At 45.8% G+C, this 23,571-nt stretch overlaps 1 protein-coding gene across 1 annotated transcript in view; it reads right to left on the bottom strand.

Annotated features, from left to right (window-relative positions):
- Window positions 1-4,339: 4,339 nt before the first annotated feature.
- SEC63 (SEC63 protein translocation regulator) overlaps window positions 4,340-23,571 on the bottom strand; it is an 844,363-nt gene continuing 825,131 nt past the window's right edge. Inside the window, exon 21 of the mRNA XM_078648413.1 lies at window positions 4,340-5,962. Within this exon, the coding sequence (XP_078504539.1) occupies window positions 5,825-5,962 (138 nt within the window). The 3' untranslated portion in view covers window positions 4,340-5,824. The remainder of the gene's footprint in view (window positions 5,963-23,571) is intronic.

Below are 23,571 nucleotides of genomic sequence, written 5' to 3'. Positions count from 1 at the left end.
GAGGGCGCGACAAGAACTGAAATAGAGGAATGTTTTCACCAATTGGAATATAATGACCACCACAAGGTAAACCCAGAGCTCAGTGGATACACATCCAAAACAGATCGAGAAACAATCTAATAATGGAGCCATTGGATATGCGGATGACCAATCATAGGAGTCACTATACCTCGTGACTCGAAACACTTCAAAGAAAAACAAGTTTACAGTTACACATGCAACAAACCTACGTGCTTCGCATCAAATGGGAGGTGGTTGAAAAGATGATGCTTGATTTCTGGAGATTCTGAGCCAGGCATGACATCTGAGGAGACTGCTGGCAATAAACCCCGAAAGGCTGTATCCTCATCGTCCATGGCACAACAAATATTGGTGTTGGAGATGGTCTTGTCCTTGGACCCCATCTCCCCTTGGAGATGTTTGAGCAGATCCTACATCTCCTTCGACTAGGATCGTCATAGCAGAGTTGGCTATGCGCCAGTGGGTCATCGCCCCCTATAGCGACCCTTCTGCCTGCTGCGTCGAGATTCTTGCTCTCCATCAGGCAGCGGTGCATTGCCTGCCAACTGAACAGAAGCTAGTTTGTGGGCAGTATGGACTTGGAATTTACGACGGCATGTACACTGGGTAGCTGGGGGCGGTCTAGTACTACTTTAAAAAAAATATATTTTATTTCTTACTTAAATGTGGACGTACAAACATAATGACAAAAACGAATACAAATGTAAATAATATAAATTTTACTTTACATTGCAGCATACTGTCAGGAGCTTCTTCAGTATTGATGAACAGAAACAGCAGTTTACCTCACATTTAGTCTGCCGTGCACCCTTTCTTCACTGCATCCAGTGGCCCACCGCATGAGCAGTCCACCTTTGGTGCCGGCCCCGGTCCTGGTATTCGCTCCTGAGTGCAGCCGCGGGCTCGGTTGCAGCCCCAAGGTCGGTCAATTATTGGGGAGGACACCCCGGTGAAAAACCAAACATAAGAACTAAAGTTAAATTAACCCTAACAAAAAGATATAAGGATTATTTACGATCACAGTAATTATTAGATATCATATACAGTGTCGCATATATGAGGTCGTGGCTCTCCATCCCTTTTCAAGGGCTAGCAATAGCAATCTTTTCTGCATTATCCTGTGTGTATGATCAGTTGGGGGCGGTCAGCTCGAATTCTGTGCTTCGATGTAGTTGTTCTATAGCATCCAGAAGTTTTTCGTCCGGCTTCGAGGGAGGAGCAGTTCACAGTAGGTTTCAGTTTCTGTATTATAATATCTCTAGACAATTGGGAAAGAGTGGGTGTGGGTCCGCGTGACCAATGCATCGCTACAATTCTTTTTGTTACCAAAATCCCCATATTGACTAGGCGTCTGATGATCTTTCTCAATTGTTTGGAATAGCCAGTAAGGCCAATAGCGGGTTGGGTTTTATCGTTTCTTTCGTAAAATCACTTAATTTAGCGAAGACTTGTGACCAGAAGTTAGCGACAGGGGGATAAAGCCAAGCCAAATGTATAAACTCTGCCGCACTTTCTATGCATCTCTCGCAGTTATTTATATCGCGTAATCCAAATCTATGTAACCTGACGGGTGTGTGGTATAGTCTGTTGAGGAATTTAAATTGAATGAGGCGGTGCCTGACGTTAAAGGAAATACGCTTAGTCTATTCGCAGTAGTATCACAACGTTGTCATCTATAGTAAGCTCCAAATCAACATGCCATTGTACTCTATTTTTGCAATGGTGGTTGCGTCGTAGTTTCGGAGTCTTTTTATAGATATGTGAGACTAATCTGGTTGGGGAGTCCGTGCGAATCCGGTAGAGAAGGGAAGTACCTCTGGAGATTCTAGAAGTTCATCCCCTAATAGAGCACATAATGCACTTCTAGCTCTAAAGTAGTGGAAGAACGTTAAGGGTGATGAGTCGTTCTGGACCAGGTCATCCCAATCATTCCCCTGCCCGTCACAGAAAAAGGAGCCGATTGTGTCTATGCCTAGTGTGTGCAGGGCTTCCACCATTTCAGGTGAGGTGAGAACTGAGAGCCACGTGTACCAGGCAATGAGGGTGAGGGGGTAATATCGTATTGAGAGTGCTTGGTGATTGAGGTTTTGCCAAGCATGCGTAGTCGAATGATTGAATCCAAAATCCCGGGACTATGGCGCGCAGCCCGAAACAATGAAGCTGCCAAGTGGACAGGGGACGTCGCAATACGTTCTATATATAGGTGAGGGGGAGAAGCCTCCTGATGTAGCCAAAAGTGGGCGTGAAGCCCGGACGGCCCGATAATAAAGGTCTAAATCAGGAGCACCCAGAGCTCCCATTGAATATGGGAGAGTGAGAAGTTCCCAGCTGGCGCGTGGTTGTTTATCGGCCCAGGCCAGTTTTATCTGCAACGTTTCAAGTTGGTTGAAAAAATGTGCAGGGAGAACCATTGGAATGTTGACAAACAGAGTACTTCTTCTTCACCTTGGGTATTAGTACCCTTGCCCTGATGGGCTCCTTGAGTGTCTCGGGCGGATTTAAGCATAGCCTTGAGCATGGGCAGGAATGCACCATCCACTCTGATATAAAGAACCTTTCCACAAGGAAGTCCTCTTCCTTGCGTAAGATGTGCATGACCAACTTATAAAATGTAGCTGACAGCTATATGATCTCACAATATGCAGTAGTATCTGGAGGGGGTGGGGGACACCATAAAAGGGTAGTGGTCGAGGTCTGGGTCACCTGGAGGGTCAACATCATAGTTGTCACCTGTAGGCCCTGGCTACAAGGGGGCTCCCTGGGTCAGAGAAGGAGCATGGAGATCCATCAGGGAACTCTGGCAAAGGTAGTGTGGACGACAGCAGCAATAATGATGGTGGAGCATAAGCTGGAGAGCTAGTGCCCTTGTCTTATATGTCTTGGGCATCGGATCACAGGGATCCTCCGATGCGGGTTTCTCCTCAAAGACAAGCCCCTCTTTCGGGGCAGAGTATTTTATGGAAACTTTACCCATTAGATGGTGGTCAAAGATGATTCTGCCCCATCCCGTGGCTTCTTTTTAATATGGGCTGCTTCAAATCCTCTGAGAAGATGTAGATGGTGGCATTGACACTGGCTTAGAAGTAGACGGAGGGCTGGGCGCCGGCATCTTCGATGACTTCCTGTGGTATTGAGGATTGCTGGTGGCCTTTGGCCACGCAGGACTCAATAGCTGGGAGGAGTCAACACCTTTTTTCAGGTCCTTTCTCGGATCCGACACCTTACCTCTGTGCCCGAATGCGGTAAGAGCCCTGAAGGTGTAGCATCTTGCAAGAGAGGTGTTCTCCATTCGGCACCATAGGAATTTCTTTGACCGGAAGGTGAAGCAAGATTCCCAGGTGGCATTGTTGTGGTCTGGGGAGCAGAGGTTACAAACCTATGGATGGTCTGACTACGGCTACTTTGTGTGGCATCCAGGGCATTACTGGAAGTGTGGCTGTTCCATCAGCCATTACAGCTCTACCTTCTCCAGTGCTGAAGGCCGGCAAAGAGGGAGCATGGCCCCAGAAGTTTGCAGAGTCCAAGCATTTGGGAACTTGGTCACTGGTTTCCAGGGGGAGGTCGAAGAGTGGTAAACACAGTTGTAAAATGAAAGCTACCAACAGGGTGAGTCCAAGTTTTCACAGTGTGGGACTGGAGAAAAAAAAGCAATTAGACACATCAGATCTTGGAGCCTCGTCGGTACACGTTCCATGCTATTAGAAGAAAAAAATTAAAACATGGAGTTAGTGCCTATGTGCACGGTCCACTCAGGGAGGAGTCACTGTACATCTTGTGTCTCAAAATACTTCTTCGAAGAAAAACAACTTGCAAATGTATGAGCCCAAAAAGAGATGCAGAAGTATGCAGAGCATATGAATCTACAGCCACACATAGTGTTCTAAGGAAAATGGCAATACTTAAAGCAGAAACATATAGGCACCAAACAATAAAACTTGAGATCCAGAACTCTGGTGTCACAACTGGGGCTAAGGAAATTAAAAATTCCTGTAAATATACCTAGCACTACAATATGATGATATATTTGTATGCCGTTTTGCACCATACAAATAAACATTTTGATGATCCTCATAACACAAACATCTTAATGTAGTGCTTGTTTTACACATTGTCCGTGTAGCCTCTTTTCAGTAAAGGATACAGGGTGGCTTCTCAGGAGAAAGGAAATCACTACTTCACAATCAATGTTTGATGGTTGTGTACAGCTGTTTTTGATTTTACTATTTTCCAAAGACATTAATGCACGTTCAAAGACCAAAATTTCAAACATTTAAGGTCATAAAAACAAATCATTAAAAAAAAAATTCGGAGACTATTCTGAAAAACAAGTAGGATAGTGTATTTTTGCACTTCCAGATTTTATTTGCACTTAGTGCAATTACAAAAAGAATACCAATGCATTTTCCATTTAAAGTAATATACCTTTTTAAATGAACATATTAATTGGGTCACTTTCATTTCCATGGAAAGAGCAAGGAGAGATGAAGAGATTTTGTAAGGAACTTCTGTCAGACAACATTTTCCCCTCAATAGTTTAACTCTTGCAGTTCTAAATCACTTAGTCACTTAGTAAAAAAAATAAAATTTCTCCCCACCTTGCATTTTTACGACCGTGACCAGAGCAGCTTAAATTTACATATTGCTGTAGCATGAAAAAATGATGAACATTTCCTCAGGGCTTTACAGCAATATCTACTATATCAGCAGCATTTATATACATAGTTTAGCAAATATCGAGAGCAGTGAAATGAAATAGGAGGTAAGCCTCTCAACGATAATGTCGACATTGGGTAAAAAGAAATGTTACAAATGCAAACAGTCAAATGGTTGGACAAGCTTATTCAAAGCTTTAAATTGGATATAAACATGCAATCTATGCATGTTCTGTTTTGGTGAAAAAAATCTGACAAGTCAATTAGAATAAAAAGTTTAGAATTACTCTCCAGTGTTTCCAAAGCACCTCTTACAAAAAGTACTCAGAGTAAGTTTCCAACGTATTGCATTGTTGTGGTCCCTTACACATTTTTAGATGCATTTCTTATTGGATGCAGATCCAGCAATAATCAGCATAAGTGGAATGGGTAATTTCTAATTACAAAGTCAGCAATAGATTTTCTAAAAAAGAAAAAAAAATAGGAATCTCAGGCATTGAGTAACATGTCAACCCTTTAAAAAAAATAGTAAAGTGAAAGGAATGGAATGTGTTTCCAGACAATCTCATACTCACATGGTCAAACAACAAGAAGTGCAGAAGACCATAGTGTAAGGTATGAACTGTGATAAGATTTCTGATGTTATGGCAGCATTTAATCAGGTAAAATAGCGGTGAAGACTTTACCAAGGATGGAAACTGTCTAAATGCTACTTAAAATAATACATTTCATTTTGTATATCAGTCATATGTAAATATTTTCTAAAAATAAACTACTAACAATAGGTTGTTTGGTAAATGAATGTTCTTGGAGGCAATACATTTTTTTCAATTTTCTGCTGACGGCACAATAAAAAATATACAGCCCACAATTTTGGACATTTACGTTAAAAAAAGGCTTTATTCTTTTTCCAGCTGAAATAAATACAGCTTCTTGCACTTAAAGGCTTTCGGCCATTAAGCACCTTCCGGTTAGTACCAATGGCAAGGGACATCTGAGCTCCAAGGGCAAGTTACATAGGACCCTCTGATCATCTGAGAGAAGTTAAACTGAACTTTCTGATCCTTCCCACAATGCAGTTCTGGCTTATGGAACAGTCCCAATATTAGAACTAATGGTGTGCAAACATTGAAGTCCGTTCAGAGTTCTGTTTAATCATCATCATCATCTTCCTCCTCATCATAACTCTCTTCAAAGCCATCACTGTCTTCTTGATCTTCATCACCCTCAATGGCTGTCTCCCACTGTGGATGGTTTTCTGGCACTGGCTTAGCTTCGTGAACCTCCAACTTTGAGAAGGTTTTAGAACGGAAGGAAGAAAGAAAGAAAATGAGAAGAGAAAAAAGCAAATTAAAAATGATAAAACCTTCAGATTAGTACCTCAGCACACCAAATTTGTTACTTTGAAATTCAACCCTTTGAAAGTGACATTCCAAACTACCACACCCGAAAAGAAACCAATCTCTAAATACTCAAAACAACAAAAAGAAAAAAGACAACAATTAGGATACATAGAGAGAGAGAGAGGAAAAAAGTAAATCGGAAAAATAGGGAAGAGGAATTCAGGCAAGTCAGAGTATGACAAAACTATATATGGAGAGAAGGAAGAAAAGTAAAATAAAGAAAGAGAGAAGGAAACTAGTTAATTAACGGACAAAAAAAGGCACTGGTAAGTACCCTCTTTTACTTGCAGGGAGAAAAAGAGGAGAAAAACAATAGGGCAAAAAAGGGAGCTGCAAGAAAACACCAGGTTAAAAAAAAAAATGTACATACACAATGGAAGGAGAAAAAACTCGAAGTCAAGAGGAAACCAAAGTCAAAAGACAAGTAACAAAAGGGAAACAAAAGAAATTAGAAGTAACATACATCAACAATATATAAAATACATTAAAAAGATATGATATGGCAATTGCTAAAAACTAGCTTTTATAACAGCTTGTAAATCCACAAACAAATTGAAGAGAACCTCCAAGGAGTTAACTTCAATTTACTAATCTATTAGGAAATACAAAAAGATAAAACAGAGTGGTAAATACAGAAATGGTAACTTAAATTTTTACATTACATTAGTGTCAAGTACGGATGAAACAAACTGGCAGGTCTACTTATTTACCGTAAACACATGTTGATTCCATGATTTATGATGAAGTCAGGTGAAAAGGAATCACCATGTTAATATATGTGAATATGAAGCATAAGAGTTTCTATGAGTGGGAGAGGTGTGGTGCAGCAGCCAGAGTGGCTGACTCCGGAACAGGGGGCTCATGATTTGACCCCCGGCACTGGCAGCAGCTCAGCTCAGCACCATGTGCCTCTGGGCAATAGCTCACTTAATCTCCCCGACGGCCCCCAGCTCCTTGAAATGGTAAGGGGTGATATGTTCTCTCTTTACAAATATGGATTATTATCCTTATGAGGAAAAAGGTGCATGTAGATATCTGAGTACAAATCTGAAACAATATCTTAAATGTAGGAAACATGTGTGCAGGAAGTGTTATAAACCAATCTGGTACATACAAGTGTAAAACAAAAACAGAGTAACATATCTAAATAATTAAAGAAAGTTTTTATAACTATCACTTGTTTAAAAGAAATTAAGTTACTTACCTTTGGTGACACTTTCTGGTACAGACTATCTAAACTCAGATTTTTCACCTTTTGAATATGCTCCAAGTGTCAACTGGATACGGACACGCTTTCAGCAGCACCTCTGCACTCGTCGGTGCTGCCATGCGGCTCTGCACTCATGCCATTTCGATCCAGAAGTGATGTGCGGGCCCATTATAGGATCCACTCTCACATGCTGACGTCAGTTGCTTTCAAGGCTGTCCTTGCCCCCAGGCGCAGAGCCCAAACAGCAACTTAACTCAAACTAGTGAGCAGATTCTTAGATTTGGGATCTTATTAATGGACAGATACCAATTTACTGAACAGGGAGGATCGGTGAAGAATCTGCAGTTAGATAATCTCTGCCATAAAGAGTTACAGAAGGTAGATATCTTGTTCTTCTAACCACAGATTCCTCACCTTTTAAATAGATGCGAATGCAGCACCTCTTGGGAAATGGTCCTGTGAAATAGCTCAAACCAAAAAGTCCTATATGACGGAGGGTGCATAACATCCTCTCAGCGAACCGGGATGGTCTAGCAGTAGTGCTTCATGAACGTATGGAGTGATACCTGCGTAGCCGCCTAAAAGATTTCCAAAATTGGAACTCTGCATGCCACTGCAATGGTAACAACTTTGGCCCTGGTACAATGAGACTGCAGTCTTTCCAGAGGCTGCTTTTTGGCCAGTGCATAGCAGATCTTAATACAGAGTACAATCCAGGAGAAGGTTATTTTCTGCATAACCTTGCCTTTTTTTGCACCAGTGAATCCACATAGAGCTGATCGTCTATTCGGTGGGCTTTGGTACGATCAATGTAAAAGATCACTGCTCTTTTGGGCCCAAGAAATAGAGTCCCTCCCCCTCAGAGGGGTGAGAAGGAATATAGCACATGCATACAGGGTGATGGCTTGACAGACATGGAACTAAATCCCAACTTTCAACAAGAAGGATGCTCGCGCCCGCATAACCAATTTTGTATGGGAAAAAGGTGGTGTACGGTGAGCTAACACAGACAGCCTTAAGCTCACTCACTCGCTGCACCAATGTCAAGGCGACAAGGAACACCATCTTGAGGGTGGGAGCTACAAAGAAGAGACGTGAAGAGGCTCAAAGGGAGCAACACATCAAAAATGTGAGGACCAAGTTAAGGTCCCACTGTGGCATGACAAAGGGAAAGGGAATGTAAGGAAAAAGGTATTTTTGTAGGCTTCCCCTCAGTTTTTGCCCCATTTTGACTATTAGGTGCTGATTTTTCTAGACTCAGCGTGCACTGTGACCTGCTAACCAGAACCCAGTGCCAGTGTTCTGACCCATTACAAAAGGTATGGTGAACTGAATGTCCCTAATTGGCAAGTACTGACTAACTTATAAGTCCCTTCTACATGGTGTTCAGGGTACTAAGTTCATGTAAGGCAGAGTGCCCACCCAGAGATGCAGCACTGTTTGTGCCACCCTGAGTGTGACAATCAGCAAAATGGTCACCAGCCTGCCACTGCAGGCTGGAAGAGCAGTGTGTACAATGCTAGTTCGACTTTGTTATTACCATTAATGTCAACACCACCCATCCCTTATATATATATATAAGTCCCCCTAAGGAAGGCCTATTGAGCCCTATGGCAGGGAGCTGTATACTATTAAGCACGACAGAGTTGTATTTGTCTTAGCAGCAAAACCCTTAAAGTTGCTTTTTTGCTGCGAAAAGCTAGCAGCTATATTGGCCAACACAGGGATACCAGCTGGCATCCTAACCTGGTTAACTACTGAATAAGACTACCTAACTGGGTACTGTAAGGTATCAAATTAATTGAGGCATTACATCTGATTGATGCCCAAGTTGAGATTAATTTAACTATTAAAGTTGAGCAACTTTTAGATATTTGCCACCTGCGTCCCAGCTAGTCCAGTGACTTTGCACAAGCCCTTGCCAACAGAGAACTTTCTGCCCATCTGGGGAGACGTGTGAAGACTCCCAGGCTTGGGAACAAAGGCAGTGAGGTGTGACCTCCTCTACCAGGAAGGCCACAGGAGAGCTTCAACGGGGAAGCCGCCTTTGAAGGGCCACCTGTAGCAACACACCCAAGAAGGGGGCCTTTTGTTCCTGCAGACAAGCAGGAGACAGGGACAGAGAGGGAAAACCCACCCCAAACTGGTTTTCTTATGGGTGTGTAGCCCTTAGGTAGCCACACCTCTTGAGTGGATTACCATGCTCCTGACAGTCTAGGGAAGGTCAGACATCTTGACAGTGGCAAGAATATTGCACTCTAGGATTGCCAAATACCACACATCACTGGAACTTTGTCATCATAGAGGAGGGGACCTATTAGCCCATTGGCTAGTGACTGCGTTGTCCCCTCTGGGCAGTTTTCAGGGTTAAAAAGGCCCCCCTGAACCTCAGTATACGTTGGATTTTCAGAGAGGCCCGCAAAAGAAGAGCCCTGTTGCATTTGAGGCTGTACAAAGAAAGGCTGTGGGTTAGTGAGGCTAGTGAGTTTGGACTGTGCCTGTGGCTCCTGGCTCGGGGAAAAATTGATTCCAGGCCCCAGACTGAAGCAGTGACTCCAAGGGTCAGTCGGCTGGCCCCTGGAACAACACCAGGGACATCAAAGCTGAGGATGCCCAAAACGGCAAAGCAGTAGCCACGCCTGAGGGATCGCCGCAGGGTACGCCAAGAGACAAATCTGAAATAGCCAAAAGTTACACCGGTGTCTGCTGGAACCAGGACTGCTATCAGAAACTGGATCCGTTCCCCAAGAGGGATACTAGCCCCCACCAAGAATATTCGCTGTGACGCAAGACTAGTAGCTCAGCAGCAGTTGGCATTCTACTTTCACAAAGAGGATGTCAGGGGAACCCAAGTACCGTGGTCAAAGTCGTCTCACCTCACCCGTGAACCAAGGAATCAACTGCGCTTCAAATCGGTTGACCGCACAGCACCAGGAGCATCCTTCGAGCATCTTTTGTCCTGCATTCCACTCTACAGTCATCTATGGAGGTCATATCTTAAAGGCTGCAACTGAACTGGAAAGGCTCCGGTGGCCAGGTAACTGTCCAAAGTAATCTTACTGGACTCTTAGACTTATGCCCTGACGGATTTGGTTGCCCAAGCAGAGCAGGAGTCGCCGTACTGTTTCAAGTATTTCAAACGTTTACAAAGTTTTTGTTGACCAGTGCTTGTGTGCGGTTTCACTTAAAAGTATTTCTTTCTCCAAAAATCTGTCTCTCCGGAATACTCCGGTGGATTTTGATGATCAAGTACTCTAAAAAAAATTCATAAAAATATGCTCTATTTTTACAGATTGTTGTTGCGTGACTTTCTTATTCTGTTGTTTGGTGCTGTTAAATGCTTTGCACGAAGCACCTTTGTTAAGCCTTGCAGCATCAGCTACCCAGGGTTGAGCTAATAGTGTGACAAATAAGCTTAACTGGACCCAAGACGGTATTTGCAAGTGTACTCCACGATAAGGCCCCACAACTATATCATATAGTACACGCAAGTGTTGCAGGCTTTTCTAAAAATGCATCACAACCAGTGTTTTAAATAATGAGGGCTAGTCTGCAACTGTAAAAAGACTTGAAAGGTACCCATTAACTGTGCCCAAAGCCTTGCCAGACAAGAAAAAAAACAATAAAACATCAGATAATGTGGGCAGGAGTGGGTCAATCTGGTGTGTGCCGTACCAAACCACAACTTTGTCCCAACAGGCATATGCAGTTTTTGCCACTAGATGCCAGGTTGCCAAGGTGACATCCACCACCTCCAGAGGAAAAGGTGGGCATTGGAAGGCCTGTATGCAAAACTGTATCAGTTGCTGTGACAGCCTGTCTTCCTGAAGGGGCAGCTGCTCAAGCCAGCCAGGAACTCTGGATAACATACTCTCTGTGCCTGATCTGCACTGAGGATGACTTGGTCCCGGGTGTTCCTGATCTTCAGAACTTGGGGAAGAAGAGGTATCAGAGGTAAGGCATACAGGAGGCCCAAGTTCACTCTAGGCAGAACGCGTCGCCTAGCGAGACACCTTGGAAATTCAAACACACAGAACTTCTAACATTGCGTGTTTGCAGGAGCAAATAGCCACACCAAGGATCTCCCTATTGCAACACCTCCGGGTGTGACGGCGACTCTTGTTCTGCAAGGCATCACCAACTGAGTTAATTCGCATTGGCATTCAGAGATCCTGCCAGGTATTTCACCACCTGAAAAATTCCCCTGATATTTTGGCCATTTTCAGAGGTGTAGTGCCCAGTAACCCACTCCTCCCTGCTTGTCGCAATACCACGTGGCGGCGGTGTTGCCTGTAAGCATCTGTACCAGCCTCTCCTAGATGGATGGAAGAACTAGTTACTTCCCTTCGGTAACACTTTTTCTGGTGGATACAGTATATCTCTGTGGATTCCTCACATTTTGAATTTCCCCATGTCACAATTTTTGGAAGAAAATGAGGAGCTGCACCACACGCAAATGGGTTTTAGACCACAACATAGTACAGAGTCCGCCCTGTTAGTGGTCACGGAAGAACTCAAGGAAATCCTAGATCAGGGGTGTGTAGCTGCAATCTTGCATCTTGATCTTAGTGCAGCCTTTGACATGGTTGATCACAACACTATGATCCTCAGGTTAAAGGAGTAGGAGTAGGGTGGAGTAGTGTGGCTAACTGGTTAGAGGCGGCAGACCCGAGAGCAGAGGACGGCCCGGGACCAGGGTTCGATTCCCGACGCGGCAGGTTTCTGGACCAGGGTCAGCGGACTCGATAATTCTCTCGCCTCGGTGCCCACTCTGATCAGCGATCACACTCGGCAACTCTGGGCACTAGCTTGCCTCATCTTCACTAACGGCCCCACCAGACCGCCGGGGATGCCTGGTCTCACCCTGGAGATACCCATTAAGGGACCATCTCTCAGGGAAGCCAGGAAGGGTTTCGCAGCGGTCGAAGCGCGGAGGTACCCCTTCGGGAGTGATTCCAGCGCTATATAAGCACATAATTAATTAATTAATTAATTAATTAATTAATTAATTAATTAAAAGGTGGCGGGCATTACATAGAAGGCGCTAAAATGGCTGGCCTCATTCCTAGACAGATCCTTCCAGATAATGGAAGGCGAACACCTCTCAGACATCCTACAAATATCGTTTGGAGTCCCACAGAGATCCGCCCAGAGTCCCACTTTATTCAATTCATACATGCTACCTTTGCCAAAGATAGTGCAGGAATTTGGGTTATCTATTTTAACATACGCAGATGATACCCTGTTGGTACTATCAGTGACAGAAGGCCCACAATCCAAGCACACCAAAGTGGCGCCCTGCATTTAAAAAGTTGAAGAATGGATGAACAGGTGCAGCCTAAAAGCGAATGGAGAATAAACAGAACTTATGTTCCTGGAAAATAAGTCTGGTCAGAGAAACATCATCTGCTGGCCTCCAGAACTATTGGGAACAAAAGGGGTTAGGTCCTTTGTGTGGTGAGGGCTAGACCTAGTAACAATAGTAAACAACACAAAATGCCCAAACCACAGTGATTCAATACAATTTTTTGATATAGGGTAAGAAACACTTTATTGTTGCTTCCCTGGACACCATTATTTTGTGTCAATCAATAAACATCAAATATTACAGTGGTACAGGTACATAGACGACGTCTGGCTCCTGTGGCAGGGGAGCCAGACCGAGTTATTGGGCTTTTACGGATGGCTCAACACTAGGCACAGAGATATAAAATTCTCGATAGAAAATAGCCCTAGTAGGATGACTTTCTTGGATATTGAAATGAGGTGTGTGAACGGCAGGTTGGTTTCGTCTTTGTTCAGGAAGGACACTGACAGAAACACGATTCTACACCACAGAAGCGCACATCCCCGCAGCCTAAAAGCTAATTTACCCTACGGGCAATTATTAAGAATAAGACGGAATTGCTCAGAAATACAAGACTATGAGCTGCATGCCCAAGCATTTTGCTGCGATAGGCAAGAGCGTGGTTATCCACGTAAGCTCCTCAAACACTCTTAGGCGTGCAAAATATACGCCTAGAGAATGTCTACTGCAAACTAAACAGCGAGCACCTCTGGAGAAACTTGTGTGTGTCACCACCTTCTGTCCTGATACACACAAACTGAGACAGGCTGTATTAAAGAATTGGCATTTGTTGGAGGGGTTGAGCTGTCCGTTCCCCAAACCAATTTTTGCATACCGAAAAAATAGTAGCATTGGCCAGGAACTTATCCGAGCTGACGTGGTTATTCCTAAGCCCAAGAGCGACTTATTGGCGCAATGGAATCTCAAGCCTATTGAGGGTCACCACAAGTGTGGTAAATGCATCGCCTGCTCCAGCACAATAGAGGGCGATGAGTTTGTACACCATGGGACCAAATGGAAGCACAAAGAATTTTCTAACTGTAGAACAAAGAACGTTGTGTACTTTATTTCTATGTCCGTGCCAATTAATTTATATTGGAAAAACCAGCCAGCAAGTCAACCAAAGAATAAGCCAGCACCGATCGCGGATTAAGAAAAAGGTCATGTCTGCTCCAATGGTGGAGCATTTTTGCGAGAAGTCTCATAATGAGCAAGAATTCAAATGGTCTGTCCTGTACACTGTAAATTCCAGGTCAAAATGCCATGACGCCGAACGCGTTCTGTTACAAAAAGAAGCGTATCTGATTTTAAAATTCAATAGTGCACAGACTGGTTTGAACAACCTGTCTGAGATAGCGCATATTTGATCACATCTGTCCTGATTTGCATCGGTTAGACATCCCTGGTTTGCCCGTTGGTGTTGGTCCTTAAATGTATGAAAACAGGTCACAGACACAGAGAAGCCACCCAAAATTCTAGTACAATTGAACGCCTTCATCTTTTTCTAAAATACATAATTAATGGGAAGGACGTACCTATTACCTTTAAACCAGGATAAGGTGCTGTTGACAGCTCTTACTTCAAGCAAATGCGATTCACGGGACTACATGCCCCACAATGCAGCAGTACAGCTTTTGCATATAACAAACAAGAAACAGCGGCGGCCATCTTTATTGAGAGAAATCTGAATCCTGCAGCACAGAGCAGCAGCTCCAGCCACAGGTATTTGCTCCACTTGCACTAACACGCGCTAGCTGAGCTCTGAACTAGTTAAAATAATCTACTACGGTCGCGCTCTGTTTTTCTCTACAGAACGCTGAAATCAACAACTCAATTCATGCGCAAATGAGGGATTAATTCAAGGTAGGCAATCCCCTCTTTTGAAACTCTCCAAGCGAGTGTTTAACACAACGCACACATCGCTAAGCGTCTGAATGTTAATCTTTCTCAGAACCCAAACTGATGGTCACGCCGCTTCTAATGGATCCTGTCAGCACTCGGCGCTACTTGAAGTAAAAGGTACGCTTCCAACCTCCTAAAATGTTTCAGCGAGTGAATATATTGTACCACTCACGTAATTATAAAAACTAAAAACATCCCCTTAAACTCTTGTAGGCTTCTCTGCTTGGCCACGTTATTCATTTAAACGGACCTCCAAAAGACCCCCTCTGAAATTCTACACTGAGCAGCCTTGGTATGTAGCGCACACTGACATTACAGCTATTCTACGAGAATAAGGAGCCCACACACTAGATTAAGCAAAACACTGCTTTTGTATCCCACAGATACAAGATACATACAGCCCTGATGACAGACCAGTGACTCCAGTCTGGTCTAGAAACGCGTCGGCAGTATTGGTTGGGAGATACAAAGTATTACTGTTGTACTAAAGCTAGGACCGGCTGGTCCAGCGTTATAAGTTATATAAGACATTCAATCATCTATCTTCCCAACCCCCAGTTTCTCTCATTTAGTGTTTGTCAACTTTTTGTTGTTTGTAATTGAAATGTTTGTATTTATTTTTTCAACATTGTCTGATGTGAGAATATTTTCTAATGTGTGTTCTAATGTTTTCTAAATGTGTAAATAGTCTTTGCCTTTAATGTTTGCCAAAACTCGTTCAGTTTTGTAAATATTTGTAAACATTTGCAATCAATGATTCTTTTTCTGTCGGCAATCTTTTTCAAATTATAGAAAAATATAAAATGATTGACACAAAATAATGGCGTCCAGGAAGCAACAATAAAGTGTTTCTTACCCTATATCAAAAAATTGTATTGAATCACTGTGGTTTGGGCATTTTGTGTTGTTTACTATGGCCTCCAGAACTAGGCAACCCCCCCTGTCCCCAAAAATTCAGCAACAAATCTGGGACTATGGTTAGACCACAGTCTTTCTATGGAGACACAAGCCAAGAACCTAGCAGCCACATGCTTTGGAATACTCTGCATGATCCTACCTCTAATCCCTGAATAATCTGGAGAACTGTGGTTCAGGCCATGGTGATATCACGGTACAAAAGGGGGTGGTGATGGACGGAGCATCTGAACCAATCAAACACTCACCCCCAGTCAACAGATCTGGGTTTAATCCATCACCGTTCTTTAGCCCACTCTGCCACCCCAGTTCAGACATGGCCATATGCAAATCAGTCTGACCCTGTGCCTCATGGGAACAGTCCAGCCCGAACTGCCAAGCCATGCCTTCCCTGGACCAGAATCAAGCTTCCTAGGACCGGATTCTGGCATTACAGCAGTCTTCAGCCAGGCTTGCTTGAATCCAGTGGCAAAGTGAGCCAGGGACTCAACGTCATGGTGATATCACGGCTGGACAACGGTAACTCCCTCTATCTTGGATCCCTCAAATATGTAGTGCACAGACCACAGCTGGCTCAGAATGCCGCTGCCAGGATACTACTAGGCATCCCCAGACAAAAATCAGTGAAAGCCGTGCTGAAAATACTGCACTGGCTCCCGATCCAAGCCAGGATCAAATTTAAATCGTTTTGTATTGCCCATAAAGCCATGAACGACAAAGGCCCGGCCCAAATAAGAAAGCTTGTAGCTCCTTATGTTCCAGGTAGATCTCCAAGATCCTCATCAGATCTGTTCATGAAAAGGACAAGAATAAAGAGATCAAGATGGGAAGGAAGATCTTTTGCTCATCTGGATCCTAGTCTGGGGAACTCCCTACCTAAAGAAATGTGATTGCTAAGAGATGAACTGGTATTTAGGGGAAAACTAAAAACATGGCTCTTTCCCTGATAACTTCTTCGCCCTGACTGCACCTTCTCCTCAGCGCAGGGAAGCCTTCGGTCAGCCATGCGCTTTATAAATCTATAAACAAACATGCACAGCATTCCACGTAAACTTTTCTCCATAGCTCTCCCACATCGATAGGGACGTCACAATGGAACGGCTACGCACACGACTCCATGTGACATCACCAGAGCCATAAGAACACCCCATTGCCATGCTGACGTTAGTTCCACCTTTTTTTTGTGTGCCTTCAAGGCGAACCAACAACATTTCAACAAGTATACAAGACCAAGAAAGAAACTGGATATTCTAAAACAGACATTTCCTAGTAAAAAATACTACATAATTTCAAATATTTCATAGTAAAATGCCTAAAGAACAAGTTACTTAACTTCGGTAACGCTTTTTCTGGTAGATACAGTATCTGCCTGTGGATTCCTCACCTTCTGAATATCCCCCTTGCGTCAGCAACATTCGGAAATTCTTTTCGTAGCTTCGTGCCGACGTGGACTTGGACGTCAGAGGCACGGCATCGCTCGCGACTCCGCTGACGTCACCGACGCCCATAATAGGCCCGCGCCGGCGTGATGACATCTGTTCCGCCCTTTTTTCCGTGCCTTCGAGGCACACGGACGGACCAATGACAGTAGATATATACATAGTATACACAGTACACAATAATCAAGGTAAAACACACAGTGTAAAGTAAATACAAGAAAACATTTGAAATAATACATTTTCCTTGACCATAAAATATTTACAACACAGATTCTCTGGTATAGAAGAGCGGACAACGGGGAGGCGGGTGGGTCAGTGAGGAATCCACAGGCAGATACTGTATCTACCAGAAAAAGCGTTACCGAAGGTAAGTAACTTGTTCTTCTGATAGATACATCTGCCGTGTGGATTCCTCACCTTGTGAATAGAGTCCCACAGCAGTCCCCACTCCCGGAGGAGGGTGTCCACTCTTCCCCGGCTCCGGCGGCAGGTTAGCCCAGCACCATGTGACTCTGGGCAATAGCTTGCTTAATCTTCCCGACGGCCCCCAGCGCCTAGAGACCCTTACGGGTGATTGTGCGCTTTACAAATGTGGATTATTATTATTATTATTATTCTAAACCAGGAAATCCTGGAGGACAGAGCGAGCAAAGTGGCCGTCCCTCCTCATTTCGGAATCCAAGCAGTAATGCTTCGCGAAAGTGTGGAGGGAAGACCAAGTTGCCGCCCTACAAATGTCCTCTACATGAACACCTCTAGCCAATGCTGAGGTTGAAGATATAGCTCTTGTAGAATGAGCCCTTATACCCTCTGGTGGTTCCTTACTGGCCAAAGAGTAGCAGATCTTTATACAGAGGACGATCCATCTTGACAAAGTTCTTTTATGGACCGCTCTTCCTCTCTTGCAGCCAGCAAACCCAATGAAGAGCTGGTCATCCAACCGACAGTCTTTAGATCTGTCCAGGTAAAAGGACACCGCCCTTTTGGGGTGTAGACGGTGTAATCTCTCCTCCTCCTTGGAAGGGTGTGGGGGAGGATAAAAGGTAGGGAGGGTAATGGATTGACCAAGGTGGAAAGGAGTCACCACCTTAGGCAGAAAAGCAGCCCTAGTCCTAAGAACCATTCGATCAGCATGAATGGTCAAGAAAGGGGGCTTGGAACTAAGAGCTTGAAGCTCACTTACCCTCCTTGCTGAGGTTATTGCAACGAGGAAAACTGTCTTAAGAGTCAAAAGCCTCATAGGACATTTGTGAAGAGGCTCAAAGGGAGCACCCATCAAAAAGGTCAAGACAAGATTTAAGTCCCACTGAGGCACAATAAAAGGAGTAGGAGGGAACTTATTTGTGAGGCCCTTCAAAAACCTTAAAACTACAGGAGATTTAAAAAGAGACGGCTGGTCAGGCAAGCAGAGAAATGCCGACAGCGCTGAAAGATAGCCCTTAACTGCGGCAACAGCAAGCCCTTGCTGCGCCAGAGAGAGGGCAAACTGGAGAACATTAGACAAATGGGCTCTCAAAGGGTCAATAGATTTCTCCCCACACCAAGTGACAAATTTTGACCATCTATATGAATAGATGGACTTAGTGGAGTCCCGCCTGGCTGACAAGATGACATCCACCACCTCAGGCGGGAGAGAAAAGGAATTCAGGTTGCCCCGTTCAATCTCCAGGCATGAAGGTGTAATGTCTGGAGGTGGGGGTGTAGAACCTGCCCCTGCGACTGCGAGAGGAGGTCTGCCCTGAAAGGGAGACGGAGCGGCGGGTGAGAGGAGAGGCGGAGAAGATCTGTGTACCACACCCTTCTTGGCCAACCCGGGGCGACCAATATGACTTGGGCCCGGTCCTGGCGAATCTTCCTCAGAACCCGAGGAATCAAGGGTATGGGAGGAAACGCGTTGATTTCCTCAACTCAACTGAAACGCGTCCCCCAAAGCTCCTTGCATCGGATACTGGAGACTGTAGAACTACGGGCAGTGAGCATTCTCGCGAGTGGCAAACAGGTCCACCCGAGGAGTTCCCCACATCCGAAAGATGTCGAGAACAACCTCTGGATGGAGCCTCCACTCGTGGTCGGCCGAGAACTGACGACTCAGACTGTCTGCTCGCACGTTCAGAACCCCGGCCAGATTTGCCATCAGACAAATCTGATGGTCCTGAACCTAAGACCAGAGCCGCAGAGCCTCTCTGCAGAGACACTGCGACCCTACTCCTCCCTGCTTGTTGATGTACCACATCGCGGTCGTGTTGTCCGTCAGGACTTGCACTGACCGACCGCGAAGGGAAGGGAGGAAGGCCTTGAGCGCCAAACGTATCGCCCGCAATTCTAGAAGGTTGATGTGAAGCAACCTTTCCTCTGGAGACCAAAGACCCTTGACCTCCAGATCCCCCAGATGAGCACCCCACCCTAGAGTGGATGCATCCGTTATCACCGTGGCCACCGATGGACAGATGGAAAGGCTTCCCTTGTGACAGATTGCCTTCCACGCCCCACCAAGATACATCCGCTGCAGCCTCTCTGGAGATCCTCACTGACTCCCTGAGATCCCCTTGGTGTTGAAACCACTGCCTGCAGAGGCACCACTGGAGCGCCCTCATATGCCAGCGTGCATGGTTGACCAACAGAATGCATGAAGCCATCAGACCGAGCAGACGAAGGACCTTCAGGACTGGAACTACCGCTCCATTGTAAAATAAAGGAATCATTTCCTGTATGTCGCGAATACTTTGAGGAGGAGGGAATGCACGACACACAGTAGTGTCCAGTACCGCACCTATGAACAGGTTGCGCTGGGAGGGCACCAGGTGAGACTTGGGTACATTTATCGAAAAACCCAAATGGTACAACAACTGAGTTGTCTCCTGCAGATGCTGGAGCACTTGCTCTGACGACTCTGCTTTGATCAGCCAGTCGTCCAAATAGGGGAATACCGGAATCCCCGACTTTCTGAGATGTGCCGCCACCACCGCCATCACCTTGGTGAAGACTCGAGGAGCAGTAGTAATTCCAAAAGGAAGGACCGCAAACTGATAGTGCTGCGATCCCACCGTAAAACGCAGATACTTTCTGTGCGACTTCAGGATTGGGATGTGGAAATACGCATCCTGCAAGTCGAGCGACACCATCCAGTCTTCTTCCAGCAGCGCTTGAAGAACCTGTGCAAGGGTGAGCATCTTCAATTTCTCTTGTTTCAGATAGAGATTCAAGATCCTGAGATCCAGGATTGGACAAAGTCTGCCATCCTTCTTGGGGATCAGGAAATACCGGGAGTAGCATCCCTGACCCCTTTCCTGCTCTGGGACCACCTCTATCGCACCCTTTCTTAACAAAGTCTGTACTTCCTCCTGTAGAAGCAACAGATGTTCCTCCGTGCAATAACCTTGGCAAGGAGGGTAATTGGGAGGAAATTCCCGAAAGGGAAGGGCATACCCATTTTCTACGAGATTGAGAACCCAAAGATCTGATGTAACCGATTCCCAATCCCGTAGAAAGTAGGTAAGCCGACCACCCCACTGGACCCACATGATCCTGAATGGCGGATCTAGGGCTGCTTTTCTGTGGCTGGGGGGTTGGAGGAGGTGGAAGAGGTTTGACGCCCTCTTAGACGACCCCTTTGCTTCCCCCTGTATGATCTGTACAAGGTGTTCTGCTGCTGTTGTTGCTGCTGCTGACCTTGTCTAAAGTTCCGAAAGGAAGAGCGTCCAAATCCTCTGAACTTGCTGGCCGATGCACCTCTAATTTGGAGACCTAAAGACCTGGCAGTAGCTCTGCTGTCTTTAAACCTTTCGAGGGCTATATCTGCCTTCTTGCCAAAAAGTCCTTCTCCATCAAAAGGGAGATCCAAAAGCGCTGCCTGAACATCAGCAGAAAAGTCAGAGGACTTTAGCCAAGCCGATCTTCGCGTAGCAACTGCAGTGCCCATAATCCGAGCTACAGAATCAGCCGTGTCAAGACCGCTCTGAATTACTTGGCCTGCCGCTGCTTGGGTGTCAGACAACACCTCCTCGAAATCACTCCAGTTCTCCCCAGGGATCTTAGGAACCAAAGCACGCATTGAGTCCATAAGTGCGTGCACATACCTCCCCATGAGACAAGTGGCATTTGTAGACTTCAAAGCCATACTTGCAGATGAGAAAGTTTTCTTGGCCACCTGATCTTGCTTTTTGGCCTCCTTGTCCCCAGGAACTTGGGAAAAAGCACTTATTGACTTCTTAGAGCACGCAGCCTGAATCACCAGGCTCTCTGGAGAAGGGTGAGATGTCAAGAATGCAGGGTCCTCTGGAGCTACCCTATACCTTCTAGCCACACTCTTGGATACAGGAGGAGCAGAGTGGCTTCTTCCACACCTCCATAATGGGCTCAGTTAATGCCTCATTAAATGGAAGTAAAGGCTCCACAGCCGAACTCGGTGAGTGAAGTACTTTTGTTAGAAGGTTTGACTTAAATTCAACCGTTGGTAATGTTAAATTTAAAAGTCCCGCAGCCTTTCTCATCACCACATGATATGGCTGGACATCCTTTGAAGGCGCATCATGCCCTGAGGGCAATTCCCACTCCGAGGAAAAATCCAGGCCACTGGCATCAGCCAGCTCTTCAAAACAATCTTCACCCAGCTCACCTTCCTCTAAGTCAGGGCGAGAGTCGGCATAACTTTGTTCCTCCAGGAGGCGTTGTGCTTCTCTCCTGGACCTCTCCTTTACACGCCTCGGCACCGGATCCACAAACGACTCAGACGGAGTCGGAACCGACGTCGGTACCGACTTCGATGACCCAGTTGTATGCTCCTGATGTCTACTTGGAGCAGGCGACGTCGGCATCGGAGTCGACGACTTCGGACGAGCCAGTGACGACCTCGGCGGAGCCCGGAACTGCCACGGCGTCGTTGGGGCTGGCATAAACGGAGGCGGGGTATAAGAATGTGGAACACCCAAATTAAATGCCAGAGGACCCATGGGACCCGAAGGTGCACCAGAGGGGTACCACGCCCTTTAAAACACGCCATACATAGCTTTCAAGAACGCTGAAGGGTCTTGGCCCAGCGCTGGAAAAGGTGGTTGAACACCCTCAGGCTGACCTCAAGGTGGGATCGGATCCGGCTCAACCATATGCGCAGATTCATCATCTTCCACAGGGACTACTACTTCCTCCTCGCGCGCCGGAGATGGATTGGACTCCGGAGCCGGAGAGGGTACCTGCGACCTCGAAGGCGAAGCCTCACCTTCCTGATCTGGAGTCTCCTGCGGCGGGACCACCTTCAAATGAACCCTCCTGGGCGACCTCGAGTCCGACTTCTCACCTGAGTGACGTCGAGACTCATGTCTCCTCTTCCCGTGCTTCTTCCTCGATCTTGAAGCATGGTCCGAAGAGGACTTCGAGGCCGAACCCTCTCGAGATCTGGACCTTGACTTCGACCTCGACTTCGTCCTCCTCGAGCGGGATCTTGAAGTCTTCTTACCCTTGTCGGCCTTAAGTCTTGCCACAAGTAGTTTGGTTTCCCTCTCCAGCAGGGCCTTCGGATTCATCTTACGACAAGATGTACATCCATCCACGTCGTGATCGAAGCTTAAGCAAAAAATACAGTCCTCGTGCGGATCCGTGATGGACATCATTTTCCCGCACTCCCTGCAGGGTTGAAACCGGCCTTCTTCGACATCGTCACGAAACAAAGAAGCAGGAAACACAGAAAATCGAAACAAAGTCACCAGTAAAAGCTACTGAGATTCCCAAAACTTTAGCGTCGACGACGCGGAAAAAAGGGAACTGATCATCACGCCGGTGTGGGCCTATTATGGGCGTCCGTGACGTCAGCGGAGTTGCGAGCGATGCCGTGCCCTCTATGACGTCCAAGTCCACGTCGGCGCGAAGCTACGAAAAGAATTTCCGAATGTTGCTTACGCAAGGGGGATATTCACAAGGTGAGGAATCCACACGGCAGATGTATCTATCAGAATCACATGTCCATTATTTATCTGTATAAACAGGCAGACAACGGGAAGGTGGGTGGGTGAGTGAGGTAAAAGATAAAAGCGTTACCGAAGGTAAGTAACTTGTTCTTCTGACGGATACATCGGCCTGTGCATTCCTCACCTTTTGAATTGAATCCCCAAGCAGTCCTGCTCCCGGAGGAGGTTGCCCGCCTACTTATATGAAAGAATCTTGCAGCACAGAACTTGCAAAGTGGCCGTCCCCCCTCACCTCCAAGTCTAAGCAATAATGCTTCATAAAAGTGTGGATGGAGGTCCAAGTTGCCACGTTGCAGATGTCTACAACAGGGACACCTCTTGCTAAATCCGAAGATGACTTAGCTCTGGTGAAACAAGCTTGAACACCTTCAAAAGGCTTCGTCTTCGCCAAGGCGTAGCAGATCTTAATGCAGATGATGATCCACCTGGACAGCGTTCTCTTATGGACAGCCTTGCCCTTCATCATGCCCACATATCCAATGAAGAGTTGGTCGTCCAACCTGAAGTTCTTAGTCCTGTCCAGGTAGAAGCTGACCGCCCTCTTAGGGTCGCAGGCGGTGAAGTCTCCTCCTCCTCCTTAGAAGGGTGAGAGGGAGGACATAAAGTGGGTAAAGTGATAGATTGTCCTAGGTGGGAGTAAACACCTTAGGTAGGAAAGCAGCTCTGGTCCTTAGAACCATCTTATCCAGGTAAAGGGGGGCTTAGAGCGAAGGGCCTGCAGC

The sequence above is a fragment of the Lissotriton helveticus genome, chromosome 6 (genome assembly GCF_964261635.1).
Source record: "Lissotriton helveticus chromosome 6, aLisHel1.1, whole genome shotgun sequence".
Lineage (NCBI taxonomy): Eukaryota > Metazoa > Chordata > Amphibia > Caudata > Salamandridae > Lissotriton > Lissotriton helveticus.
The sequence above is the reverse complement of the archived record's forward strand: the minus strand, read 5'-3'. Positions and strand labels throughout refer to the sequence as shown.